Source organism: Pelodiscus sinensis, chromosome 7, assembly GCF_049634645.1.
Source record: "Pelodiscus sinensis isolate JC-2024 chromosome 7, ASM4963464v1, whole genome shotgun sequence".
Lineage (NCBI taxonomy): Eukaryota > Metazoa > Chordata > Testudines > Trionychidae > Pelodiscus > Pelodiscus sinensis.
Window position 1 is genome coordinate 16,773,891 of NC_134717.1, and position 27,940 is coordinate 16,801,830.

Genomic DNA, 27,940 nt, shown 5'->3' on the forward strand with positions numbered 1-27,940 from the left:
GCTCATTTTACTGTGCATAAAGAGAGGCTTCCTAAAGCCACCAGCCGCCTCAAAGCTCATAGGCAATAAGAAATTGTTTTTACTTATTGAATGCTGAGTATTTTCACATTTGAATATTACAAGAGAATGGCAAAACTTTAAATCCATATGAGTAGAATGAGAGAGAATGGAATTTCCCCAGTATAACTACCAGGAAATGTTTTAGCCTACCTAGGTTGCTTAAAACAACACTAGCAAAACAATCTTTACTTCCTTTCTGGATGGGTTTCAAAAGTGTACCAAGGTTCACTTGAAAGGTATGCTACCTTATCTATAGTGAAAACAAGTACAATTTCCATTTTTCTCACACTAACTCTTCCTTAAGCTAGCATGAGAACCAAGTAAAACTATACATGGAACTTTTCAGCAATACAGGAATTAAAGCAACATAAACACAGTAAAACTCACTTTGATACATAATGATCTCTGATCCAATCGTATTGCAGTAATGAAAGTGCATGTACAAGACTTTTTGCACTATATCTAGGCCAAAGGCGGCCTTCTTCCTCTAGTCTAAGGAATGATTTAATTTTAACGAAAGCAAGGATTGTGATGCATTTTTTTATATGCCCATACATACAGCAATGCTAGTAGGCAACTTTGGAGTTCAGGGGTCAGCAACCTTTCTGAAGTGGCATGCCAAGATTTAACCTTCCTTCCCTGGGCAACGCTGCTCTCCTGGAAGGCGTGGGAGAGGCTCTCTCCACAGTCTGCCCTGCTTGATCTCCTGCTCGGTATTTTGCTCTGGCTTTTCCTTTGGAGAAAGAAGGAGCAGCCCACACTTCCTCAAAAGATGGATGCAGTGTGGCACCTCGGGGCTTCCCTCCCATCCCCTGCAGGAAGCATGCACTGGCTCTAATCTTATGGGGGGGGTTGCGATACTGGACCACCAGCTCAGGCTGGGTTTAGGGTGCCTCAGGGGAGGAGGCTCAGGAAAATGGACAATGCGGAGGTATGTTAGCCGATGGTCAGGGCTGTGTGTGTGTGTGTGTGTGTGTGTGTGTGTGTGTGTGTGTGTTACACCCGAGTCTTCAACTGCTGGGACACAAGGCCCCGTCACAGTGGGCAGTCTAGGAGAGACTGACGGGCGCCCCGAGGAGTTTAACATCCGTGTCTTTGTCCGCTAGGATCAGGATCCCTTCGCAGCGGGCAACCTAGGGAAGACTGAGAGATGCCCCTACGGATCTGTCCTCTGGAAGCGACACAATCCAAATGCCCCAGCTCTTCCTATATCTGTCCCTTATGACCGGCTGAAGTTCTTTTAAATTGTGCTTGGTTCTGTTACAGCAACTGAAGGAGTCAGGTTAAAGCTTAAACAGTTACAGGTTTATTAAAGAAGCTTATAAATCATATGGTTACAATGGCTATTGCTCTATTTCTTAACTGCTAGCAAATATAGATCTTAAAAATGGTTACAAAGAAAATAAAGATAGAAAATAGAAATAATGGTACCAAGTGACAGCTTAATCTTTAAAGAGCTCTAAGTCTATGTGTACACTTAAGACAAAGGACCACATCCAGGTACAATTTTTACCCCCTTCTGTGCCTCTCAACTCCAGCGTATCAGGCCAGGGCCGGTCCCTCAATTCCTAGGAAAGACGAATACGAAGTGGGCAATCTCGGGAGTCCAATCACCTAACCCGACCAGCAGATAGATGGTAGATTGACGCTCATAGGGGCCCATATCGTCTTTCTTATCTAAGATGCCAAATTGTGTTGGTCCGTCTTTGTGACGCCAGTTCTTACAAGGGAGTTTCAACTTAATTTACACTTGCAAGAGAGATAACTAAATTGTGAGTACTGGACATTCTTTACTGGGAGAGAGATTTCTCCCCCCGCGGATGGCTGTGTATTCGTATCAATATAGGGTTCAGTCAAGGGCACTCCTCTGCAGCCTCTTGGTCAGCAATTGGCATATCTCTGTTTACAGTCATCCAGGGTCACAGCAGCCTGCATATCCGGGCCTTCTGTCAAGGATCTTACTGCTCTGTGTGCCCTGTATGCTTCCAGGCAAGCAAAGATGGATGTTACAGGGGGGTTCCTGTCTGGCTACAAGGTAGTGGAATGGGTGACCCCGGGATATCCAGCTCTGCTGTGGGGCGGGGTCCTGTGGGGAGCCAGTCCATGGTGCCCTCACCTTCCTGCCAGGCACCCAGGGGCCAACACAGCTTAGGGGTAGGGGGACACTCCCCCATGCGTTTTCCTCTCTCCTCAGCCGCCCCTGCCACCACCCAGCCCTGGAGAGGCAGCCCGGGCAAGAACTCACCCTCTAGCATGAGCCTGGCAGTAGTGGTGCCGGTGGCTGCGTGTGACTTCGACACTGTCTTTAGCCTACTTGCCAGGGGCACTGCAAGGTAGAAAGGGAGGAGAGTGGAGCAGGGAGCTCTGAGGCTGCAGGGCTGGGACTGAGCAACAGGGGTTGGAGGTGGCGGGGACGGGACTTGCAGGTGAAGGTTGCAGAGGGGCTGAAAGCTGGCTCCGCACTCCCACTCTCTCTCCTCTGAATCAGGAAAACAGCACTGCAGAGCGAGTCCCCCTCCTCCCTGCAGCTGCCATGCCCCAGCCTAGCTCCAGCCTGCCCCCAACAGCCAGCTCGGGGGTGCCTGCTCCCCAGTGTGGTCTAGCTGTCCCTGGAGCAGCCCCAGCCCCCGGAGCAGCCCCTCTCTTCCATGCGGGCTGGTCACCTCTGGAGTAGCCATCTGCCATGCAGCTCTGCTAGCTTGGCAATCTGGCTGCCACAGAACAGGAACTGGGGCCATGGTGAGGCTGCCCCAGCAGGCCCGGCACCACAGCCGGTTCCATCTGCAGCTCCCAGAGCAACCAGGGTTGCCAGTAGGGATGTTAAATATCGGTGAATTGAATAGTTGAGTAACCTCATGAATTCTAATCCATTAGTCAACTATTCTATAGTCCCCAGGGGCAGGGCCAATAACAGTGCAGAGTGCCAGGCAGGGAGCCAGTCTGCGAGAGAAGCCAGTTTAAAAACCAGCTCCTTTTGTGGGCTGACTGCTTGTTGCCCTGTGCTGCTGCCTTTGATAAACAGGCAGCAGTGCGGGGTGGCAGCAGCCCCTTTTTGGGGGTGGAGGGGGAGGAGGTGGTCTGAGCTCCTGGACCCAGTGTGAACTGGAACTGAGCTGGGCTACCTGCCCACCCGGCTCCTAATACACTTTAAATGAAGAGCCACAGAGGGGGTAGGTCCTGGATCCGGCATCAGCCAGAACTGAGCCAGGCTGCTGGCCAGCCTGCTAAAAATGTACTGGTTTGAGAGGAGGAAGGGAAATGCCTGTAGTCCCCAGCATTAACCTGTAAGCTTTTGCTTATCGGTTAATTGACTACACTGTTACATCCTTGGTTGCCAGAGGAGCAGCTGCCCCAGTCCCAGTTGCTGGAGGAGCAGCCGCTGTGGCCATGTGGCCCAAATCCCAGCCACCGGAGGAGCTTGCCCAGCTGAGCCCCCACATGCCCACCACCACCACCAGCAGCCCAATCTGCAGCCTCCCCTCCTGCGCCCCAGAGATGGTGTTGCCGTTGTGCACCATCCACAAGTCTCCAGCGGCAGGACAGGCTCTCCGCTGTGCGTTGAAGGGACTGTCTGAGCTCCCGCTGTGTGTGCCACTCAAAATTGGCTCACGTAGGTTGCCGACCCCTGCTCTAGCTATTCTGTTAAAACTGACAACTTTTACATTATCTGTATAAATATATAAAATAGGTATAAAATAGGAAGATATCATTGTGTTTATAATGTTCCCAGATGGCATTATAGAAGTTGAAGGATAAAGCTTTACCAAATCTGTTTGTTTTTAAATGATAGTTTACACTTAATTTCCTTTTGGTATATTTCCTTTTGCTGTGTTCTATGCTTAAAAAAAACCCTCAAATTCCTAAAAGAGCTTTCTTTGTGCTCTTTAATATTAATGAATATTTTCAGAATAATTGGGTGTTTTTTTAATGTGTTCTACAAAGATGGAACCACTAATAGATTTTTAGATGGTCATTAACTAACTCTTTACTGAAATTACATGCGCTGAAACAAGAATAGTGAGAGCATTTTAAAACACAAAAGGTGTAGTATAACACGTCAGAAATGTATTGACGTTTGTAAGCGTGGCACAGAAATGTACTCATCGAACTTAGTCATGAAATAACTGAGTTCTTTGAGGCTATCGCTCTGTGCCACAGGGTATTGAGGCTGCACAAGAACAGTAAGAGATCTTCCAATCTTCTGAATACCTGTAAAGTAATCAAGGAGACTTTGTAATCTGCTTAAATAATAGAGAATGTTTTTTTCCCTTCTCCCTTGAGAGAATCCACTTTCCTGATCACCTATCTAGCCACATGCCCTTGCTCTGGCAGGAAACGAATAGCGCTGTCACTGCCAGCTAAAATTACTTGTTCCCTGAGAAAAGAATTATGGTAGATAGGATTGTTTAAAATCCACTGTATTGGAAAGATAAGATCTTCATTCACCCATTGCACTGAAATGACTTTTCCTTGAAATTCAGTTCGTAAATTTTTTAAAAGAATTGAATTTGGTCCAGTTTTTCAAAGGAGTTCCACACTGGGTTTAATCTTTTCTCTTTCTAAATCTTTTCCCAGTTTGATCTTGCTTTGATTCAGATTATAAATATAACAAATGTACAAAGAAAGTATGTTGTCTATTCATATTTTGTGAAAGTTACAGTACAAACAACATACAACTTGCAGATACACTCCAAGTTTATGGTGGTGACCACATTTTTTTTCTTTTGTTTTGGCAGCAGCAGGATGGAACTGAAAGAAGGAAACATGCTGACTAATGCGCCAGAATGAGACTGTTTCCTGCTTTGTGAGCTATATACCAGGACCATGTATTCACTCCTTGGCTTCATGGTTTAAGAACCTGCACAGTGATTGTGAAGCTTGTTGGGAAGCCATGGCATTCTTTACTCCATGGAAACTATCCTCTCAGAAACTTGGTTTTTTTCTGGTGACTTTTGGCTTTATTTGGGGAATGATGCTTCTGCATTTTACTATTCAACAGCGAACTCAGCATGAAAGCAGTTCAGTGCTTCGTGAACAAATATTGGATCTCAGTAAAAGATATATCAAAGCACTGGCAGAAGAAAATAGAAATGTGGTTGATGGGCCTTATGTTGGGACCATGACAGCATATGGTGAGTGAATATTCTAGAATACTTGGAAGCTTCCTTGAAAATTCTAGTAAATTTGTTCTTTCATTGCATTTTTCAATGGGGATGTTAAAATGCCTTTATTAAAATAAACGTATATCCACAAAAAAATTCAGCGGTTACATGGTTACACCTGGAGGGGGGCAGCCAGCTCCCCAGGAGCTGGTGTTTGCAGGGAGCCATTTTAAAAGCTTAAATTACAGAGTTGGAAAGCCTTTGCTTTCTTCAGTGGAGCTATACAGTTTCCATAAGAATGGATGGTTGTGGGGAAGAAATGCACCATTTAATTCTGTAACTGTAACATTTATATTCAAGCATAGCAATAAACATTTGCCTTTAGAATAGGAACTCCAGAACTGCATTGATTCTCTTTTAAAATAATTATGTGTACTAAATGATGGTGATGGGTTTTCTGTCCACCAGACAGAATATAACCAGTCATCAATAGGAACAATCAATTCACTTTCTCACAAATCCTCAACTACTCTACGATCTCCTATTTTAGTCTGTACTTTCTGTATTCAGGCTCAGCTCTGCCTCTGTGGTTTGAATGTGATGCTTCAGTTTTTTTCTATTTTTACAGAAAAATTCCAAGCTAAGATTATTAATAGCTGGCAGTGACCAAAGCAATGCCAAGCCTTTCCATTGGCTGAGAACCAAAGTTTTAGTTTTTCAGACTTGCCAGAGAGATCTTCTGAAAATGTTCTAGTTTCAGTTAACATTATTCTTTTTTGTTGAAAGATGAATTGGATAATATATAAAACCTTGCAAAACCCAGAACCTGAGAGAATGCATGGAAAATACATAGAAAAGTGTCAGTAGTACAAGGGGAAGGTGCTGGAGTTTTAAATATGCCTAAAAATTACACAAATGTCTTAGAAACACCATACAAATTGTCACCAGAATGCATCACATTCCTGTGATGATAAACTTGAAGTTACAGCAGCTGGGTTTACACTGAAGAGGATATAAACAGCAGAGAAAGATCAAGTATGTGTTGCCCCAACATTCAGCAATACTGGGCTGGAGAAAGCAAGTGAATATGCCAAATATCAGAGATGATCCCAAACAGAGATCCAGTTTAATTCAAGGAAGTCATATTTATTGGAAAAATCCAAAGTTGCATACCTTGCTGATAAATTACAGGTTGAACCTCTCTAGTTTGGCAATCTCTGGTCTGGCAACATCCATAGTCGGGCATGATTTTTTGTTAGCTAGATGTCTACTTATTATGGATGTGGCCAGGTTTCCCGCAGTCCAATAAAATTTGTTTACAGCCACCAGTCCTGTCTCTCAGTGTTCTGTGCTGTTATTTAGCTCAAAGTTACCCTTAAATTTCTTCCAAGAAGAAATTTTGGTAATGCTGCTAAACAATTTTGAACTTCCGTGATCCAGCAAATTCTCTGGTTCGGCACCGGTCAGATCCCAAGAGTGCTGGATTAGAGAGGTTCAACCTGTACTTATTTTGCTTAGGTGGAGAAAAGTAAAACCTTTTATTGACATGGTGAAGCTTCGGTTTCATATGGAACACTCATCTAACAATGGTTCTGAAACATGCTTCCATGACATTGTGTTAGGAGATGGAAGGGACCCGTTAGAGTTGTAAGCACTACCCTCATGGGCTGAGAAAGTAGGCTTGTATGGCTTGGCAGATTCAGTTTTTGCATTGGGTGGAGCCGTCCTTAGACTTGTGCTTCACCCATTCCCTACAGCAGGGAGAGGAGGACACCTCTTACCACTTTTCCAGCAAAATGGCAGATGGATTCAATGTAGGTAAATGCACATTGGAAAAATAATCATGTACAAAATGATGGGTTCTGAATTAACTGCAAGCATTCAACAAAGAAATCTTGGAGTCATGCTGAATAGTTCTCTGACATCTGCTCAGTGTACAGTGGCAGTAGAATATGTTAGGAAACATTAGGAAAAGGATAAATAATAAAATAGAGAATATCAGTGTTATTATTTAAAAACATAAGAACTGCCATACTGGGTCAGCGCAATGCCCCATTTGTCTCCATATCTTGTCTCTGACAGTTGCTGGTACCAGATGCTAAAGGGAATGAAAAGAACAGGGTCATTTCAAGCTATCATCCCTTATTGTCCAGTCTCAGCTTTTGGCAGGTGGAGGTTTGGGACATCCTGAACGTGGAGATCCACCCCAGTCATCTTGGCTAATAGCCACTGATTGTACTTATCCTCTATGAACTTATCTAACTAGATTTAAAAAAGAATTGTATGCTTAGCTCCACAACATTTGATGGTTTCGCAGGTCGACTATGTGTTCAGTGACACAGTACTTTCTGTTGTCTTTTAAGCCAGCTCTCCGAGTGTGCCAGATCTGTGGAGCCACCTGCCCCCTGCCTTGCTGTCTCGCACAGAGGCAGCGCGGAGGGGGAAGTCGGGATGTCAAATTGCGGTTATCTGACTAATCGTGTAGTCCATACAATTTGCATTGACTACACAATTAGTTGATAAGGACTGCTGTGCAGAGCCACTGTGGGGGTAGCTCCAGGAGCCGACTCGAGCCAGGACTGAGCAACTTCAGCTCATGCTGGCTCCAGAAGCCATCTATGCTGTGGCTCTACATTTTAAATATAGTAAGAATGGCCAGGCTCTTAGTCCATTCAAAATACAGAGGCAAAGCATCCTGGACCAGCACGAGCCCGCAACTGCTTGGTCCCGGCTTGCGCTGAGTCCAGCAGCCCCTGTTCACTGCAGACAGTCCTGTCCGCTGTGAACGGGCTGCTTTGATACCAGGCCCTGTTTGTGGCAGCCATGGCCAGGAGCTACTTAACAACAGCAGCACCTGTCTACGGTGGAGGCCCAGCTCCCCGCTGGGACCCCTGCTACCATGGATTGCTGCCAAAGCAGCCTCTGCCCACAGCAAGCCTCAGGAGCTTTCCCTATTCCCCACCCCCCAGCTGCTTCTGATAGAGGCAGTGGAGAGGGCACAGGTGGCACAGCTCCTGTCCCCCTACCCTCTCAGAGTCAGCAAAGGGGGGGAAGCAAGTAGTCAATGACTTGCAAACTTTCCTGGGGGGGTAGGCAGGAGCGGGTGCTCAGGAAGAGGTGCCTTCCCCATGAGCTCCATTTTTGTTGGGCTACTTCCCTTCCCCCACGCTGCAGCTTCTGTATGACAGGTAGCAGCGCAGGATAGCAGGGGGCCAGGCCAGGAGTGCACTGTCTGCTTCTTCTGCCCCCAGGGACTATTGCATAATTGTGTAACCACCTAAGATTTGGTATGGTTACATGATTATTAAATTAAACTATATCTAACATCCTGCTGTTAGTTTCATCAGTTGTTATTGAAGTGGTAAATAATATTTACTGACTTTCTCCAGGCCTTCTGTGGTTTTATCTGTCACCCCTCCTTAGTTGTCTCCTGGAAACTGAACAGTCCCAGTCATTTTAATCTTTCCTCTCATAGAATCTGTTCTGTACCCTGAATCATTTTTACTGCCCTTCTTTTCACCTTTACCAGTTCTAGTGTATCGTTTTTAGATAAGGTGACCCGAACTGCACGAAGTACATCAGATGTGGGCATACCATTTATTTACATAACTCAGCAGTTCTCAACCTTTCCAAATTACTGTTTCTTTCTCAGGAGTCTGTGTCTTACATACCCCATGTTTCATCTCACTTAACTCAAACTTTGGTTCAGCCCCATCTGGTGGAGTTTGGAGTTTGGCCCCTGAAAGTTTAATGCTGGCTCCTATGACCCTATTAAAACAAACTCACCCGAAGTCTGAGAATCCCAGATCTATGTAGAACAGGACAAATAAGTCATTGTCTATATGAAATTTTAGTTTGTCAACTTTGTTAATGCTTTTTCTGTAGCCTTTTCTATAACTAGGCAAATAACTAGACGAGTTAGTGTACCCCCTGAAAGATCCTGGTTGAGAACCATTGACATATTGGCATTAAGGTATTTTCTGTCATGTTATATAGCCCTTCCCTACTGTCTCCTAAAGTTCAGTTAGCTTTTTTTGACAACATCTGCTCAATGTGCAATAGAATTCAGAGGACTATCCACAATAACCCCAAGATCATCTTGTTGCGTAGTAACTGCTAATTTACACCCCATCATTGTATGTGAGGTTATTTTTTCCTAACATTTATGGTATGCCCACATCTTGAGTATTGCATGCAAATCTGGTCATCCCATCTCAAAAGAGATATTAGAATTGGAAAAGTTTCAGAAAAAGGCAATATGTACGTGTGAAATTGCTGTGTCTGTCAATTTTGCATAGTCCAGAATCCAAATTCATTTACATCATGATCTTTAGAGACTATTTAGAACCCAGTATGAGTTAGTCTACGGCTGATTTTTACTACAGTCGCTGCAGATATAAGTATTGGTAACCTGTGATTATTTATATATTAGCATCTCTGTTTAAAATATAACATTGTCATTTACTGAGAAACGATCTGTCAGTTTGGATGTGTGAACATAACGGCCATTCTGGGTCAAACCAAAGGTACATCTAGCCCAATATCCTGTCTTCCAACAGTGGCCATTGAGAGAGTTAAAAGAAACAGGTAATCAAATGTTCCAGCTCCTGATAAACAGGGCTTAGGGACATCATTTTTATCCATTTTGGCTAGTAAGTATTGATGGACCTAATCTCCATGAATTTATCTAGTTCTTTTTTGAACCTTGTTAGTTTTTACAATATCTTCTGGCAAGGAGTTCCACAGGTTAACAATGCACAGCATAAAGGGAAACTTCCTATTGTTTGTTTTAAACCTACCACCTATTATTTTCATTTGATCACTAGTTCCCTTATGTTATGGGAACAAGTAAAAATAATTTTTCCATATTCACCTTCTGAATACCTGCCATAATTTTACAAACTCTATCATATCCCCCTTCTCCAAGTTAAAAAGTTCCAGTCTTTCTAATCGCACTTCATATGGCACCCATTCCAAACCCCCAATCATGTATCGGTTTAGATGTGTGAATTGATACAAAAGAAATTGCACAAAAATAATGAAAAACTTGAACATTGCTTGCATGTGTTCCCTGATCTTTTGCATTTCAGTTCTGATTTTTGCTGAATCTTACCATGATTACATTAAAATACATTTAAAAACTATTTTAGGTGGTGTAAAATCAGGTATTTAGTCCTAAGTTTAATATATTTCTCTGAATCTTTTCCTGTCTATTGACAAAAACACAATATGTAAGTTTCACCATTTCATTTGTCCCGTATTTGTGTGGATCTTTACACAAATAGATGGAAGAAAAATATTTTTTTAAAATAGTGACTAATATATAAAACCCTTAGATGTGGGCAAGGGTTCCCACTTGGACATGTTATCAAACTGTTGCTTTAATAAAAAAGGGTGGGCAGTAGATAGTCAGGTTGATACTGTCTCTTAAAGTCTGATGTAACTGAGCTCCTGGCATGGCGTGTTTCTTTCTTTGCAGTCTATTATAGTGGACGGTTGTCTGTTCCTTTTATGCTATCTCAGATTAATTGCTAATTAGTCATTGAGATTATTTCCTCTTGAACATTTTATCAAACAGAAATCTTACTGCTATTTCTTCTAGACCTGTACAAGGAAATTATGATGCCCTAGATTAGAGCTGCACGATCATGTCGTTAAAAGCCATTCGTTTTCGTTTGGTATCCTCTTTCAGTTGTGTGTGTGGAATGAAAGCACCTCTTTACAACAGATGCCAGCGATGCTGGGAGGGCTTGCCTTTTCTATTATTGCTTTGTTTCCTCTGAGAAGATTCTGGTGTTTCTGTGAATGTGTTGGCTTGTGAGGTTGAGGTCACCATCCCCTAGGCAGCTGACTATTATATTGCTCTGTGGCTTAGATAACAACTAGCCCTTGTTCTGTTCTTTTTTTTATTTGTCTGACAGCCTTCAGACATACCAGCTTGTATTATGAGCCCATTAAATATCACAAGGTAGGCAGAGTTGGTTTGGTTGTATGGAAGACCTCCCACAAAGAAAGCTGATTTTTGCAAAGAACGGGGATGTTTATTCAATAGGTAGTGCTCTTCCTTTTGATTCAGAACTTAACCTAGGTCCCATCATTGAATAAGGCTGCTGATTAACCCAAAAAAAGGGTCAGCTGTCCTCAGAGATTTCATTTTCCTGTCAGGTATCTTTCCTTAACTTTACATTTACCACCCCTTTCCACATACACTTTTTCTTGTTTCAAAAAAGTGTTGAACTGCTCATTAAAAACTCATGAGAATAATTAAATACCATATGACAAAATTAAGCCCAGTGTAAATCAAGAGAATTTCTGCTTATAAATTTATAATTGAAAACTCTACCAGATGTGAAATTATAGATCAGAAAATCATTTGGTTTTAACATTATGAAAAGAAGATAATTACAAATTTTAAGCCTATTTTGGGGTGGTTAACAGTGTAATGGTAGCATCTGGAGAATACATGTAAATCTTTGACATAGTGGCATAAATAGACAAACCCCAGTACATTCAAAGTGTAGGCCATCATTGTAATCCTTATATAATTGTCCTTTTCTCCCCTTTCCCACATTATTGTGAGGTAAAGACAGTGTGTCAACTTTTCTGTTACATTCTCTGAATTCTGAATTTTATACTTTTTTATATTCGTTAATCAACTTCCTCATAACCTTCCTCTGTCACTCTGTCCTCATAACATGCAGATTTTTTTCACTTTACTTGTGTGTAATAGCTCTAGTGAGATGGATCTAACCTACCCTGAGATGAAACACAAGTGGTGTGTAGCATCATTGGTATGTGGTATAAAAGCCAGGGTCTGTACAGCCATGAAAACTGTATAATGAACTGTGAACTCTTGTGTCCCCTGTAAAGTCTAGTCTTTTGTGTTTTTACCCTAAACTATACAGTTTTCATGGGGGGAGACAAGCATTTCGCATATTGTGGGTCCTGACCAAAAGGAGTTGCAGGGGGCCCAAAAGAAGTCACAAGGTTATTTCAAGGGGAGGGTCCTGTATTGCCACCTTTACTTCTGTGCTACTTTCAGAGCAGGGAAGGCGGAGTGTAGTGGCTATTGGCCAGGTGCCCATCTCTGAAGGCAGCACAGAAGTAAAGGTGGCAATACATGCCATGCCATATTTCTGTGCTGTTGCCTTCAGAGCTGGGTAGCTGAAGAGCAGTGGCTGCTGATTGAAGGTCCAATTCTGCAGGCAGCAGTACAGAAGTAAGGGTGGAAATACTATATCATGCCCTTCTTATTTCTGTGCTACTGCTCGCAGAATCTCTGCCTTCAGAGCTGGGCACTTTCCACAGTCAACCTGTGGAACTCCTTGACAGAGGATATAGTGAAGGTGAGGACTTCAACAGGGTTCAAAAAAGAGCTAAATAGGTTCATGGAAGTTAGGTCCATCAATGGCTATTAGCCAGGATGTGTAGGAATGGTCTCCCTAGTCTCTGTTTGTGTGGAATGGATGACAGGAGAGGGATCACATGTTCCCTCCCTCTGGCATCTGGTATTGGCCACTGTCGGCAGACAGGATACTAGTTTAGATGGACCTTTGGTCTGACCCAGTATGGCCGTTCTTATGTTTTAAGGCAGAACCACCATCGGCAACAGTGCAGATGTAAGGGTAGCAGTATTATAATCCCACTCCAGTAACCTTGTGACCCCACCAGCTCATTTGGGGGGAGGGGTCAGGATCCCTACAGTTATCACACCATGAAATTTTCAGATTTCAGTGCCAGAAATCATGAAGTTTTATGATTTTTAAAATCATATGTCTGTGGAATTGACCAAAATGTGCTGTGAATTTGGTAGGGCCTTAATGATGTAACAGTGTAGAACCTGATTGCTGGCTTTGCTTGGTCTGACTGAGAACGGAGCTCTGTTTATAGGGGTGGGATTTTTTCTGTTTTCTGGAACATTCCATGCCCTATTCGTTTGATGCTATAAAAATATAAAACTAGATCTCTTGCTGAGAGAATTTGAGTATAATTTAAGGACTTGGGTACCATGCTGTACATCAAGGGAAATAGTGTCCTTGCTTACAAATAATAAGTGTAAAAAAATTTGATCCGGGTGATTTACATAGTATTCAGTACTTATTTTGTCAAGTTCTAGTTGTTTGCAGGGTTTATGTAGCCAATGTTACAAATGGAATCATTTATCACTTGTAACAGTTTAATTTATGCTGTGGTCAGGGTTGTTAATTTTGACCAGTTTTAAAACAAGAACATGCAAGTTCATAGACATCGACGAGAATAATAGGTTACAAACATACGTGTATTGCCCACTCTATCACCATTATATCTGTGTGTGTGTGTGTGTGTGTGTGTGTGTGTGTGTGTGTGTGTGTGTGTGAAAATTACCTGCATCTATTACTATATGTACAGATTATATAAGCATATGTAGGTACAGCATATTTAATATATATGCAGTTTTGTCTTAATTATAACTGCACACACATAGCCAGTTATGTAAATTATAAACTTCTACTTTGTGATGTTTCTTAGCATATGCTTCACAAAACATAGAGCAGTTCTGAGGCCAGAGAAGCTTGTATCTGAATTTGGACAAAATTTGTTCATAAATGAGATTTTCCCTGAGTACTAATATTAATTCTAATCTCATTTTTGTGTCTTGATTAATGTAATTATTCTCCATGACAATCATAAATACTAATTGAGCTATCAACTAGTTTTGTATGTAAATATTCCAGGGCTATCAAGTGATTAAAAACTGAATCCCAATTAAACGTGCAGCTAAAAATAGAACACTTTATTTATTTATTTGTTTTCTACATTTAAATTAATTGATCTTAATTACAATGCAGTATGCAAGGAGCATAGCACTCCCTTCATTTTTATTATAAATATTTGCACTGCAGAAAACAAAAGATATCCTATTTTTCAATTCCCCCATTTACAAATACTGTAGTGCAATCTTTTTATCATAAAAGTTGAATTTGCAAATGTAGAATGATGTACAAAAGAAACCTGCATGCAAAATAAAGCAAGTTAAACCCTCAGAGCCTTCGAGTCCACTTAGTCCTACTTCTTGTTCAGAACCTCAGACAAACAAGTTTGTTTACATTTGCAGGAGATTATGAACAGGGAGTGGGCAGTATTATGTCACATGAAAACGAGAATAGGCCTTTGCATGGCCGTGTTGCAGCTGGCTTTTCTTTTTTGGTGGTTTGGATTCTGTAGTTTCTGTATCAGAGTTTTGCTTTAAAACTTCTGAAAGCATGCTGCACACTTCCCTCCTCTCAAATTTTTGGAAGGCGCTTGAGATTCCTAAACTTTGGGTCAAATGGTCTATCTGGCTGTAGAAATTTTACATTAGTACCTTTTTTCTGTTTTGTTATATCTGCAGTGAAAAGTGTTCTTAAACAGCATGTGCTGGATCATCATCAGAGGTTGGTAGAGCATGAAATATATGGGAGAATGTGCGTAAAACAGATCCACTAGGAGTTCAGTCACTAATTTAATTAACGCATTGTTTTAACGAATCATGTTCTCTTGTATGGTGGCCAAAGCATGAAGAGGCATATGTATGTTTGGCTTATCTGGCACACACATACCTTTGCAATGCTGGTTACAAAAGTGCCATGAAAATGCTTGTTCTCACTTTCAGGTGATATTGTGGATAAGAAGCAGGCAACACTGTCTCCTGTACATGGAAACAAACCTGTTCATCTTAGTGATTGGCTGAGCAGGTACTAGAACTCAGTGGAGTTGTAGACTAAAGTTTTAGGTTGCAGTTGTACAACAAAAAAATTTATATTTGTAAGTTGCATTTTCACGAGAAAGAGTTCACACTACAGTACTTGTATGAGGTGAATTGAGTTTCTTTTGATTACAAATAGGGATGTCAATGTTTACTAGACTACACAATTGACCAATAAGTTTGAGTTTATTGGTTAATCTTGCCCACTACATGCGCATCACCCCCTCACTGCCTCTGTATCAGAGGCAGCAAGGGAGGGAACTGGGAGTAAGTGTCTGTGAGGAACTGACTTTAAGCTGGCTCCCCAGGAGCACCAGATGTGTCCTCCACCCCACCCCCATGCTACTGCCTCTGATAGCAACATGGATGGTGAGGGGGCAGGCGAAAGCTGATACAGACGCGGAAGCCAGTTTTCAAGCAAGCTTCCCATGTGTGCCGGGTCCAGACCCCCTGGGTCCCTTTTATTGCTTCCTACAGAGACAGTGAGGGGGAGCTGCTTAAAAGCTGGTTACCCCCAGCACAGCTCAGCAGTGCCTCCTGCCTTTCTCCCACCCTCACCCTGCACTGCTGCCTCTATTAGAGCTCGGACTTCTGTGAGCAGAGGCTGCTGCTACTATATCAGAAGCAGCAGTGCAGGGCGGTAAACAGCCACTCATCGTGGGAAGCTGATTTTTAAATGGGCTCCCGCCTGCCACCCTGAGAGAGAGGCAACAGCACGGGGTTGCAGAGGGCTCCCTGGGCATTGGGCTGGGAGCACACTGGCTGCTGGCCCCGCCCCCAGGGACTATCTAGTAGTCATGTAACCAATAAGATTTCATGTGGTTGCACGACTATCCAGTTGTACTGTATCTAACATCCCTAATTACGAATCATTTCACTTGGGAAAAAAAGATAAAAAATAATCAGAGGGGTAGCCGTGTTAGTCTGAATCTGCAAAAGCGACGAGGAATCCTGTGGCACCTTATAGACTAACTGAAGTGTAGGAGCATAAGCTTTCGTGGGCAAAGACCCACTTCGTCAGATGCATGTAGTGGAAATTTCCAGAGGCAGGAATAAATATGCAGGCCAGGATCAGGCTGGAGATGGCGAGGTGGATCCAATCAAGGAGGATGAGGCCCACTTCTAGCAGCTGATCTGGAGGTGTGAATTCCAAGAGAGCAGAAGCTGCTTTTGTAGTTAGCAAGCCATTCACAGTCTTTGTTTAATCCAGAGTTGATTGTGTCAAACTTAAAGATGAACTGTAGCTCAGCAGTTTCTCTTTGAAGTCTGGTCCTGAAGTTTTTTTGCTGCAGGATGGCTACTTTTAGATCTGCAATTGTGTGTCCAGGAAGATTGAAGTGTTCCCCTACAGGTTTTTGTATGTTGCCATTCCTAATATCAGATTTGTGTCCATTGATTCTTTTACGTAGGGACTGTCCTGTTTGGCCGATGTATATAGCAGTGGAATAGTGATAGAAATGTAGCCGTGTTAGTCTGGGGTAGTTGAAGCAAAATACAGGACAATGTAGCACTTTAAAGACTAACAAGATGGTTTATTAGATGATGAGCTTTCGTGGGCCAGACCCACTTCCTCAGATCAAATAGTGGAAGAAAGTAGTCACAACCATATATACCAAAGGATACAATTAAAAAAATGAACAAATATGAAAAGGACAAATCACATTGCAGAACAGAAGGGGGATGCGGGGGGGGGGGGGAGGGGGAGGAAGGAAGGTAAGTGTCTGTGAATTGATGATATTAAAGGTAGGGAGAGTGGGATGTTTGTGAGTTAATGGTATTACAGGTGATAATTGGGGAAACTGTCTTGGTAATGGGTGAGAGAGTTCAAATTCTTGTTAAGTCCTTGTTGGCAAGTGTCGAATTTTAACATGAATGACAGTTCAGAGGATTCCCTTTCAAGTGCAGATGTAAAAGGTCTTTGTAGCAGAATGCAGGTGGCTAAGTCATTTAGAGAGTGTCCTTTCTGGTTAAAGTGGCAAGAAACTGTTTTCTCTTTGTGATCTTGTCTGATATCTGTTTTGTGGGCATTAATCCTTTGGCGAAGTGTCTGAGATGTTTGTCCAATGTACATAGCAGACGGACACTTTCGGCACATGATAGCATAGATTATATTTCTGGATGCGCAGGAATATGTGTTCTTGATCTTATAACTCACTTGGTTAGGTCCAATAATGGTATCAGCAGAATGAATATGTGGACAAAGCTGGCAACGGGGTTTGTTGCAAGGGAAGGTACCAGGGTTGGTATTAGTGTGGTATGTCCTGTGGTGGTTGGTAAGAATCATCTTGAGGTTAGGTGGTTGTCTATAGGAGACTATGGGTCTGTCTCCCAGAGCCTCTTTGAGTATGGTATCCTGTTCCAATACAGGCTGTAGTTTATTGATAATGTGTTGGACAGGTTTAAGATGGGGGTTGTAGGTGATGACAAGTGGTGTTCTATTGTTGGTTTTCTTGGGTCTGTCTTGAAGTAGATGGTTTCTAGGTATTCGTCTGGCTCTTTCAATTTGCTTTTTTATTTCTCTGGGTGGGTAGTTGAGATTTATAAATGCTTGGTAGAGATCCTGAAGCTTCTGGTCTCTGTCAGTGGGATTAGAGCAGATGCGCCCAGAGAAATAAAAAAGCAAATTGAAAGGTTAGTCTTTAAAGTGCTACATTGTCCTGCATTTTGCTATAGCAGTGGGGCATTGTTGGCACATGATGGCATATATTACGTTGGTGGATGTGCAGGAGAATGTACCAGTGACAGTATGGCTGATCTGGTTAGGTCCTGTGATGGTGTTGCTGGTGTATATATGTGGGCAGAGTTGGCACTGAGGTTTGTTGCAAGGATTGGTTCCTGAGTTCGAGTTATTATGGTGCGGTGTGTAGTTGCTGGTGAGAATATGCTTCAGGTTGGCGGGTTGTCTGTGGGCAAGGACCGGCCTACCTCCAAAGGCCTGTGAAAACGAGGGATCATTGTCCAGGATGGGTTGAAGATCACTAATGATGCGTTGGAGAGGTTTTAGCTGGGGACTGTAGGTGATGGCCAGTGGTGTTCTGTTGGTTTCTTTCTTGGGCTTGTCCCGTAGCAGGAGGCTTTTGGGTACACGTCTGGCTCTGTCAATCTGTCTCCTCACTTCCTCGTGTGGGTATCGCAGTTTACAGAATGCTTGTTGAAGATCTTGTAGGTGTAGGTCTCTGTCTGAGGGGTTGGAGCATATGCGTTTGTACCTCAGTGCTTGGCTGTAAACAATGGATCGTGTGGTGTGTCCGGGATGGAAACTGGAGGCATGCAGGTAAGTATAGCGGTCGGTAGGTTTTCGGTATAGGGTGGTATTGATATGACCGTCACTTATTTGTATCGTGGTGTCCAGGAAATGGACCTCCCATGTAGATCTGACGAAGTGGGTCTACGTAAAAGAATCAATGGACACAAATCTGATATTAGGAATGGCAACATACAAAAACCTGTAGGGGAACACTTCAATCTTCCTGGACACACAATTGCAGATCTAAAAGTAGCCATCCTGCAGCAAAAAAACTTCAGGACCAGACTTCAAAGAGAAACTGCTGAGCTACAGTTCATCTTTAAGTTTGACACAATCAACTCTGGATTAAACAAAGACTGTGAATGGCTTGCTAACTACAAAAGCAGCTTCTGCTCTCTTGGAATTCACACCTCCAGATCAGCTGCTAGAAGTGGGCCTCATCCTCCTTGATTGGATCCACCTCGCCATCTCCAGCCTGATCCTGGCCTGCATATTTATTCCTGCCTCTGGAAATTTCCACTACATGCATCTGACGAAGTGGGTCTTTGCCCTCGAAAGCTTATGCTCCTACACTTCAGTTAGTCTATAAGGTGCCACAGGACTCCTCGTCGCTTTTATCAAAAATAATGTAAAGTTAGTTATGCTTTGTATTCTAATAACTGAAATTCAATATGTTTGAAAATGGGAAAAACATTCAGAAATATTTAATAAATTTCAGTTGGTATTCTGTTTAACAGTGTGATAAACTGTGATTAATAGGGATTAATTTTGAGACAATTGTGTGAGTTAACTGCAGTATTTGATAGCCCTAAAATATTCATATGATGAGAGGAGCTCCACAATAGATTTCTAAATACAGTCTGATTTCTCTCCCAGTTTTAAGACAGTTGCTGTGGTTGGGATAGTGAAAAGATATCTATCTTACCATGGTTGTGCTTCTCTTTAATTTGATCTCTCTGAAGTGCTCGTGATGGGCGTCGTATGTGTTGGTGTGATATCCAGTGTGATGTTACATGTTTTTTTCATTTGTTATAGATCTAAAGAAAACTCTTGCAGTCTTACTGGATAATATCTTGGAGCGTATTGGCAAGCTAGAGTCCAAGGTGGAGAACCTTGTAATTAATGGCACAGGAGCAAACTCTACCAACAGTACTGCCACTGCTGCTCCCAGCTTAGGAGCAGTTGAAAAGCTCAACGTAGCAGGTAAGTTGAAAACTGTTTAGAATTATAACTTCATTTTATTGTGCGAAGACCCAGAAATACTGATGGTTGGATAATGAAGGGCATGCGCCTATGCCTACCCCTTCTCTCTCTCTCCCTCACTTGTCCTTCTTGGATCTTTAAAAGCTCTTGCCCAAGCTAATTATTGGTGCTGTTGGTGAAAAAGGTCAAACCAGAGAATTTAACCCAACCCTGCACAGCAAGCTTATTGAGAAGGAATTACACCAGCGGTAAAAAGGGTTACATCAAACACATAGCTCCTATGTTAGACATGACATAATACATTAGAAACTGTACAGTTTACAGTTCCTTAAATGAGCCTCTCTTCTACAAACATACACAGACATTCCTGTGCTGGCCCCCACAGTTCCTGCCTGGCAAACAGAAGGTGGTGGTTCTTAGTTTTCTGGTCTGTTCCCCTGAAGCAAGGTCGTCTTTGCCTTGAAAGCCTTCTGGTTCATAGTCTCATAATCAATAAAAGAAGCATCACTGGCTTCTTCAGGTGCTCAAATTAAGGAATCCCCACCACCAAATAAGAATTTATTTTGATTCTTATATCCTCTTTTCCTAGAGGAGCCACTTGTCTTAAAAGCCTGCCATAATTTATATTTCTGGAAGAGGCTAGGAGAGAAGGTACCCAAGATCACCCCAAATCCACAGATTCATCAATCATTCACTCTGGCTTATGCGTGACACCCTGCTGTTAGGTTATGATGACCCTGTCAGCTTGTGCTCCATACTGGAACTTCACTCAAATGCTATTTACTGTTGCATGGGCCTATATTTACTGACCAATAGGTCTAGTATTGATTGTACACTTAGTGCAGTCCGTGTTCCTTGCCAATTGTTCATCAAGTTTGCATCAGTTTGCTTTTGCTTACAGAGGACCTGCTCCTAAAATCCTTTATTTGGCTGTGTTTAAGTCATGTCAAGTTATTCATTTGGTATAGTCACTCCAATTTGGCACCATTTCAACACTGATACCCTTGAGTTGAAAGCACTACATGTTACGAGCTCTTCATGAATAAGATGGTAAACCTGATTAATTGCTTTTCATTTGGGGAAACCAAAAATAAAAATGGCATGTGTGTTATAAAAAGGTGTGAGCTAGTGGTCTCCTCTTAGAGTAGAAAATTAGCTGCTACACATGGTTCACACTGCATCACAGGTTTGTCGGCCTCTGCTGCAACAGACTTGTGAATAGGGAATGGACTAGTTTGAGTGCGGTTATGCAGGCAAGGACTGAATTTTAACAGAACTGGAATGAGGTACTCGAAAACCATGCAAGCGGATTTAAAACAGTGTTAATCCCGCATAACCAATTTAACACATTTTCAAAATATATAGGGACAAATTGGGGAAAGGAGCCATCACAGTAACACTTTGTCCCCATCTCAAAATGTTTAGTTCCTTGGTTTCATGTAAATTTGTCCTTTTGCAGATTTTAATGGTACAGCCAATATCGCGCCAATGTAGACACAGCCCCAGGTTTTGTATCAGTATCACTATTTCCAGATTGGGGTGTAATTTTCATCCCCAAATAAAATGGTACAACCAGTACTTTGGGTGCAGTGGTGTCAGTATAATGTTGCCTTATATTGGTGTAGTTTATTCTCCTTCCCTATGGTAACAGCTATGTTGATATAAGACATGGTTATAGTAATAAAACTGTTTCCACACTGTGAGCTGTACTGTTTTAATCCACTATTGTTAAAGCAGTACAACTAAGGCCTGAGTTGGGCCACAGCCGGAGGGAGGGAGTGGTTGTGGGTATGCAGAGAGTGAGTGCTTAGATAACATGGTAAAGTGGGCCGTACAATACCTGAATTGATAAGAAAGAAGAACTTTAGTTATGGATGGAGAAGGAGGTTAGTGGAAATCTACTCATATTACTTTGTGTAGTTCCCTAGGAAATTTCACCCAGCAAATAATTTGTGGCTTTTTAAACATGACCCTAAAGTTTTGGGTACAGTTCAATAATTTTGACACTTGGTACAAGTAAAGCTTTCTGGCGAGCTTTGGTGTGCTTAGGTTTTAAAGCAGTGGTTTTAAAACTTTTTTTTTCTCTTGACCCAGTTGAAGAAAATAAGTGATGCCCACGACTCAACATAATTTAACTTAGGGATGCCAAGGACTGTCCGATAAGCAAATGCTTATCAGATAGTCAACAAGCTTGTTGACTAGTTGCTCCCCCCCCCCCCCCTTTGCTGCCTCTATCAGAAAGCAGAAGCAAGGATGGGAGGGGGAGAAGAGAAGGGGGTACTTCAAAGAAGCAGTGCCGCATGGAGCCTGGGGCCAGACTGGGGCCAGTACTGCTGCTTTGAAACACCCCGGGGAGCCTGATTCCGGGCTCCCATGGTGACGTTTCAAAGTAGCAGATCCTTGCAGAGCCCAGGGTCACTTAGGGCTTCAGCTCAGGACAAATTGCTCAAAACCAGGGCTACTTACAGCCCTCGGCTGGAGACTTTTCCCAAATTGGCCACAGACCAGTCACACACCGCATTTCAGCTGCCAGTCTGGCCAGCAGGAAGCCTCATAAGCAAAACCCCTCAGACACCTCAGGTTTCCCTGTGCCACAAACAGCCCCAGACCTTACACACAGGTGAGAGGTTATAAAACTCAATCTCACCAACTCCAAACAGATCCTCCCGGTCCCAAAGAACCAGCCACAGTCCCTGGTCAATTTATACTTTAGATCTTACCCACAAGAGCACACCGAGCCAATCCTTTAGAATCTAAAATCTAAATGTTTAATAATAAATGCAGGCTCTTAGCAGAGATGTTACAAACAGTTAGCTTAGAAGTCTCTGGTGTACATCCTGTATCCGTATGGGTCAGTAATCCTTCCTGGCTCTCTGTCCCTAGCAAGGAAGCATCTGGAATCAGGGACAAGATGAAGATGCCCTCATGGGATTTTTATATTCCTGGTATCTCCCAAATTGGAGCCGGTCACATGATCTAGTGACCTGTTTGATTCACATGCAAGTAGCCATTATGCAGTGGCTAGTCTGCAGGCTTCTAGACGCATTCCTTATGTGTGCATTGGCCACTCTGAGAGCCACTGTCCATGGAACAGGGCTAGTTAGCACAGCTATTCACTGAACAATCCTTCCTTACAATAGGCAGTCCAGGCCCGTTGCTCCCTCCCAGACAGAGAACATTCTAAATACAAGAAAAGTGCCCAATTCGTAACTCCACATACAGAAATCATACCAAGTACATGAGTGTCATACATAGAATTAGTAGAGCATAAGCTTTCATTTTACACCTCACATGGCCCACTTTGTACAGAATTTGGGGCAACAGTGGGTGCAACAGTGATCTGTCTGCTCACTTTAAAATCCAATAATGTGACATGTTGCAACAGTCCTAGTGTTTCTACACTTCAGAGAGGGAGACGCCATATTGATTAGTCTAACAGTCGATGCAAAGTGCATCCACTATTCGATTAGTCAATTACCTGCAATTTAACATCTCGAATTTGACTAGCATCTGAGCTCTGGGATGGGGATGCGGACGAGGGCTTTGGAGCGTAGGAGGGGCCTCTTGCTGGGGGGTAGGGTCAGCACTTGGGCAGGAGGGGCTTTTACCTCGAGCGGCTCTTGGTCAGTGGTGCGGTGAGAGTGTTAAGGCAGGCTTCCTGCTTCTCCTGGCAGTGCAGACCATGCTGAGCCCCAGAAGCAGCCAGCAGCAGGTTCCCAACCAATGGGAATGCAAAACTAGTGCTCAGGGCAGGGGCAGTGCGTGGAGCCCTGTGTGATCCTCCCTCTCCCCCCCACATACCTAGGAGTTGGGTCTGTTGCCACGGCATCACAGTCTGTGGTGCCAGGAGAGGCAGGTAGCCCGCCTTTGCACTCCCACTCATTACCTAATCCCCCTGCAGCAATGAGACCCAGCGCTTGACATTCCACAACTCAGTACTGGGTCATGACCCATAGTTTGAAAACCACTTGTCTAAAATAACTTAGGAATGCTCAGTAATATCAGTTTTTCCCTGATTATGAAATTGAATTCATTAATAAAAAATAAGATACTGTAACAAGGCACTTTTAGGGGAATATGGCACTTCCCAGGCTGTTAACCTGTAATGGCTGTCACTTGAGACATACTGCTATTATTGAGTAACATGCTGCCTCTTTTGTCTTACTGCTAAGATAATTGTGTGTAGTGTGGCAGGTATAATATACCATTTTCATTATTCTTTTCAGGTGTTGATTTTTACATTATCAATTTCTAGATTAATCTTCCCTTTTACTAGGTACATGAGTCAGAGGTTAAGATGTATCTCGCTCAAATTAGTACTTAAAGCTTTTCTGAGTTAATTATTTTTGTTCTGCTTTTGAAGAAAAAAATAAATGAATAAGATAAATCACCAATCAAGATTTTAGTCCATAAAAGAGCCTTACAGTGCTACCGATTTTTCATAGTCAACTTGTTTTTGTATTGCCTATTTGGATGTCTGTTTATTCAAGCAGGGTTCTAAATACTTTGGTGAGGGGAGATTCATTCACGTAATTTCTTTCTTTCCTCCATAGTAGTGAATTCAGTTTCATAACTGGGAGAAAGTGATACTACCGAGCAAACTGGGACACTATCTTAAGTTTCTAATGGACTTCGTGCTGTTAATTTCCTTGTTTGTACAGCATCATTTCCAATGTAAGAAGTGACTAACAGACTAACAAGGCAGCATCCTGCTTGGGCAGAAGTCTGATAGGGTTTTCAGTGCTAATGTTAGTTCAAGGCTTATACAAAGGTAGTAGAGGAGCTGCACAATTGCCATAAAGAGTCTTCTCCTTTAAGTTTTAATTAAATGCTGTCCATAGATTTTTAAAGCCCAGGAGGGCCACAATGATTATGTAATCTGCCCATCTATATAATAGAGGCCATAAAAAGTTACTCGGCAATTCCTACTGAGGATGGAGTTATTCTGTCCATTTTCTTCTGGGTTTTGTTCCTTTCACAGTTATAACACTTGTAGGCCCAATGGAAAAGACATGGATGTTTGTCAGCAGTCATTTTGTGGTAGGTTTCACAACTGCTACATACACTATATATGTACAGCTGTTACCATGGTGAACTTGTTCTGTGTAAAGAAAAGGACTTCAGATTCTGTAGGGCTGTCCGACTTTCATCTTTCATTGTCATTAAGTTATCTCTTTAAATTGAAATACCTGGACTAAATTGTGCAGTCTTCAGCAGGCACCTGGGGGTCTTTTGTTTAAAGACCAAATAATTTGTCTCTTTGGTGCCTCTGAAGTACTTGTGAATTCCCAGGTAGCCTCAGGGCAGCACAGGACAGGTGAGTGGAACAAAGGTTGGATGAGGCTAACGGCATTTCTCCATGTACAGCATTGCACTTGTAGAGCTGCAGGTGCACCTCTACAGCACATCTGGTGAAGATGCTCTCTGCCAATGGAAGAGAGCTGTCATGTCTTCATAATAGAACCACCTCTGCAAACCTCAGAAGCTTTGTCGGTGGAAGAAGCTCTTGCCCTGACATAACACGATGCAAATGAATGCTATGTTGGTGTAATTTATGTCATCCAATAGGGTGGTTTATTCACACCCCGAGTGACATAAGTAAATAGAAAAGACTGTGTGTCTATAGTACAGCTTATGTCGGCCTAACTTAAGTTGCACAGGAGTGTAACTAATGCATTATCCATGGAATCTATTTTGGTTATTCAGCTATTTCCATGCTGGGTAATTATAGGAAAGTAAACATATGAGTTTTAGCATTTTTCTGTTTTATCTACTACAGTGTTTCAGTGACAGCTTTAGACAAACAGTTCATGAAATCCTGCTGTTAGAGTAACTAACAAGAACAATAGTAATTTCAACACTCTGTCTACACTATTATTGGTATCTCTTGAGATCACATCACCACAGTATTTAATCTATTATTAATGTTATTTTAAAACTACTATTTCATATTATTATTTTGATGCTGCTTTTGGGCTCTGGAGGTAGGTTTAATTTCAGCAAATTGGAATATTTATAATGCCAAAAATAATTATAAAATGCCGAATTCGCTTTTTTTAATGTTGAGCATTGCAGCAGTCTTCCTTCATTGGTGTGCTGTGCAGTGTGATACTTAAAAATTGATTGCTTCTGTTATGGAGTAGGCTGTCACAGTAAGTTAAGGCATTAACAGTGGGGCTGACCACTATCGCAGCCCCCTGGGCATAAGTTCTGTCAGTGGGCCTGAGCTTTAATTCTGGAATCTGACCCCATGTACATACACTCCGGTGATATAGAAGGGATCTATCGCCAGAGTCAGTGGGAGCTCCATGTGGGCATAAGGTCCAATCACAAAGGATATTACAACATATACAATTGACACCTTTTCTTTAATATATCATATGTAGCAGAGAGACTAACTGTACTGGGATCTGTATTATTGTATCTCTTCAATCAAAATGTAGGTCTATTTTACTGAATTTTTTGTACTGAAATTTATTGTACAGTTGATATACCTGAGCAACTATAGGAGAGATTAAGTATTTTTGGTTAAAGTATAACTTCCTTCCCCTCATTTGATACGCTTCATTTTCCCACTTTCATTAGTAAATGGATACTGGGGCTGCTCATAAGAAGAAAACATCAGTATGCTTTACAAAACTTAATTTTAAAATGCAATCATGTAATAGGGTAAATTGACTGGTAGCATGTGAAGGTGCAGTGGTCTGTGTGTGTGTGTGTGTGTGTGTGTGTGTGTGTGTGTGTGTGTGTGTGTGTGTGTGTAACTATTTAGGGAACACTTTTTAAAAAGCGTAATGCTATTTTCTCTTTGAATAATTCAGTGCCAAAGTAAAACATTAACATACTGTGTAAATGCATGCCATTTGAACACACAAGAATAGAAGCTTTTATTTTAAAATACAAATGATGATTCTCCATTAATTACATAGACAAAAGGAATATATTCATACAGTTGAGGTGAATGACACGAGAAAGGTGGACTAACCCCAGAAGTCAAGCCAGTGAAATTAATTTTCCTGTGTGAAGCTTTCTGTTTGTATCGTTTGTTTACTTTTAGTCATGGGCATTTGTATTGATTCAATTTGTGGATTGAAGAACTCTCTTCTGTTTGTCAGATTAAAGTGTTGTACCAGTAAAAGTAAGCAGGATCTTATGAGGGGGATAAGGCAAAAAGCCACATTTATTGTAAAGATAATAATATATAAACATTCATTCAATCATTCATCCATTCATTCAGGTAATAGTTACCAGCCTGGAAGTTGCTTGTGACAGAATACTGGCCAGGTATTCTATACACAAGTGATTGTAGTGGGGAGCGAAGTCCTGATCAGATGCGCATCTGAAGCTCCTGGTGGGCTGGCAGCAGAATTTTGGACTCTGACTCCATAGTCTTTTGGTCCAATCTTTATAGGAATTTCTTCCTATGGGAATTGCTGCATCATGCTGATGTCTTCAGGGTGGCTGCCAGGTGCTTGTCAGTGATCTCATAGGGTGGACCTCCAGTCTCCAGTTTTTCTCCACTTGACACCTTTTGGTTGCACTGGCACCGGACGCTTTCTTCAGCCCTTTGATGCTGCATTCTCAGGCTAACACCTCTCAAAACCATTCATTCATCGTCCAAGCACTCTCTCTCTTACATACATTCCCTAATTAATGTTTCGCATACAGTATTTTGTAGAATAATAACTTTACATTACAAGAGTTGTAGTTACAAAAAGTCACAAAAGTTTCTGGGTGGCATTTCTTAAAACATTCTCTCTCTGAGTGCTGAGTTAGTTACTGTTATAGTTATAATGTTTCACTTTGGGATTAGGGTTAATTGCTTCACAATGCTTTGAAGAGTATGGGTGTCAGTTGTGTAACAATGCCCTTAGTCAATTACAGGGCTTGGCTCCCAGAGCACAGTTAGTGGCGTGACAATGCATTATTACAATGTATCCCTGCAATGTCAATTTCAAGCAGCCCCTTGCAAAAGCTTGAGTGCCCTGGGACACAGAGAGGGGAGCTGTTTCTGGCTACATAGTATTATATTCTTAACAGTTCTAAGTTACATGACTTAATAATACATCCCTAACAAATTATATTCTAAAGGGGCAATAATAATAAATCTAAACATTTAACAATCTTAACTAATAATAATAATAATAAATCTAAACACTTATCAAGTTTGATAACACTAAATCTAAACACTTTAACACGAATAAATCTAAACACTTATATGCTTCTTCTGCTTAACAAACTTATGCTACTTAGACTTTAAGTTGTGGGGAACAAATTATGGGGAGTCACTTCCATTTGGAGGAATCATTTTTAATACTTTAATATGTTATCCCTACAAAGGGCATTAACAGTTGGAGCAGAGAAAATGAAAGTATATCATACTTTCTGAAGGATTTTAACTGCTTCCATTTGCTCTGTCAGAGACAGACCGCTAAATTATCTACTATACAAATTAAATGTTATACATAATTTGTGTGGGTGAATTTTTATGAAGTGAATGTGTACTGTATAGTATACCTAAGTTTATCCTAGAGTTGCAATGTTTATATCTAGGTTCATCTGCACACCTGTACAATCCTACAGAGAATACATTTGGAGAAACAC

At 42.0% G+C, this 27,940-nt stretch overlaps 1 protein-coding gene across 5 annotated transcripts in view; it reads left to right on the plus strand.

Moving 5' to 3' along the window:
- The window catches only part of MGAT5 (alpha-1,6-mannosylglycoprotein 6-beta-N-acetylglucosaminyltransferase), a 272,734-nt gene that overhangs the window by 99,503 nt on the left and 145,291 nt on the right, over nt 1–27,940 (plus strand). For all 5 annotated transcript variants that reach the window (XM_075933279.1, XM_075933275.1, XM_075933278.1 and 2 more), the window contains 2 exons: nt 4,797–5,192; nt 19,169–19,336. In XM_075933279.1, the coding sequence (XP_075789394.1) occupies nt 4,835–5,192; nt 19,169–19,336 (526 nt within the window). In that variant the 5' untranslated portion in view covers nt 4,797–4,834. The remainder of the gene's footprint in view (nt 1–4,796; nt 5,193–19,168; nt 19,337–27,940) is intronic.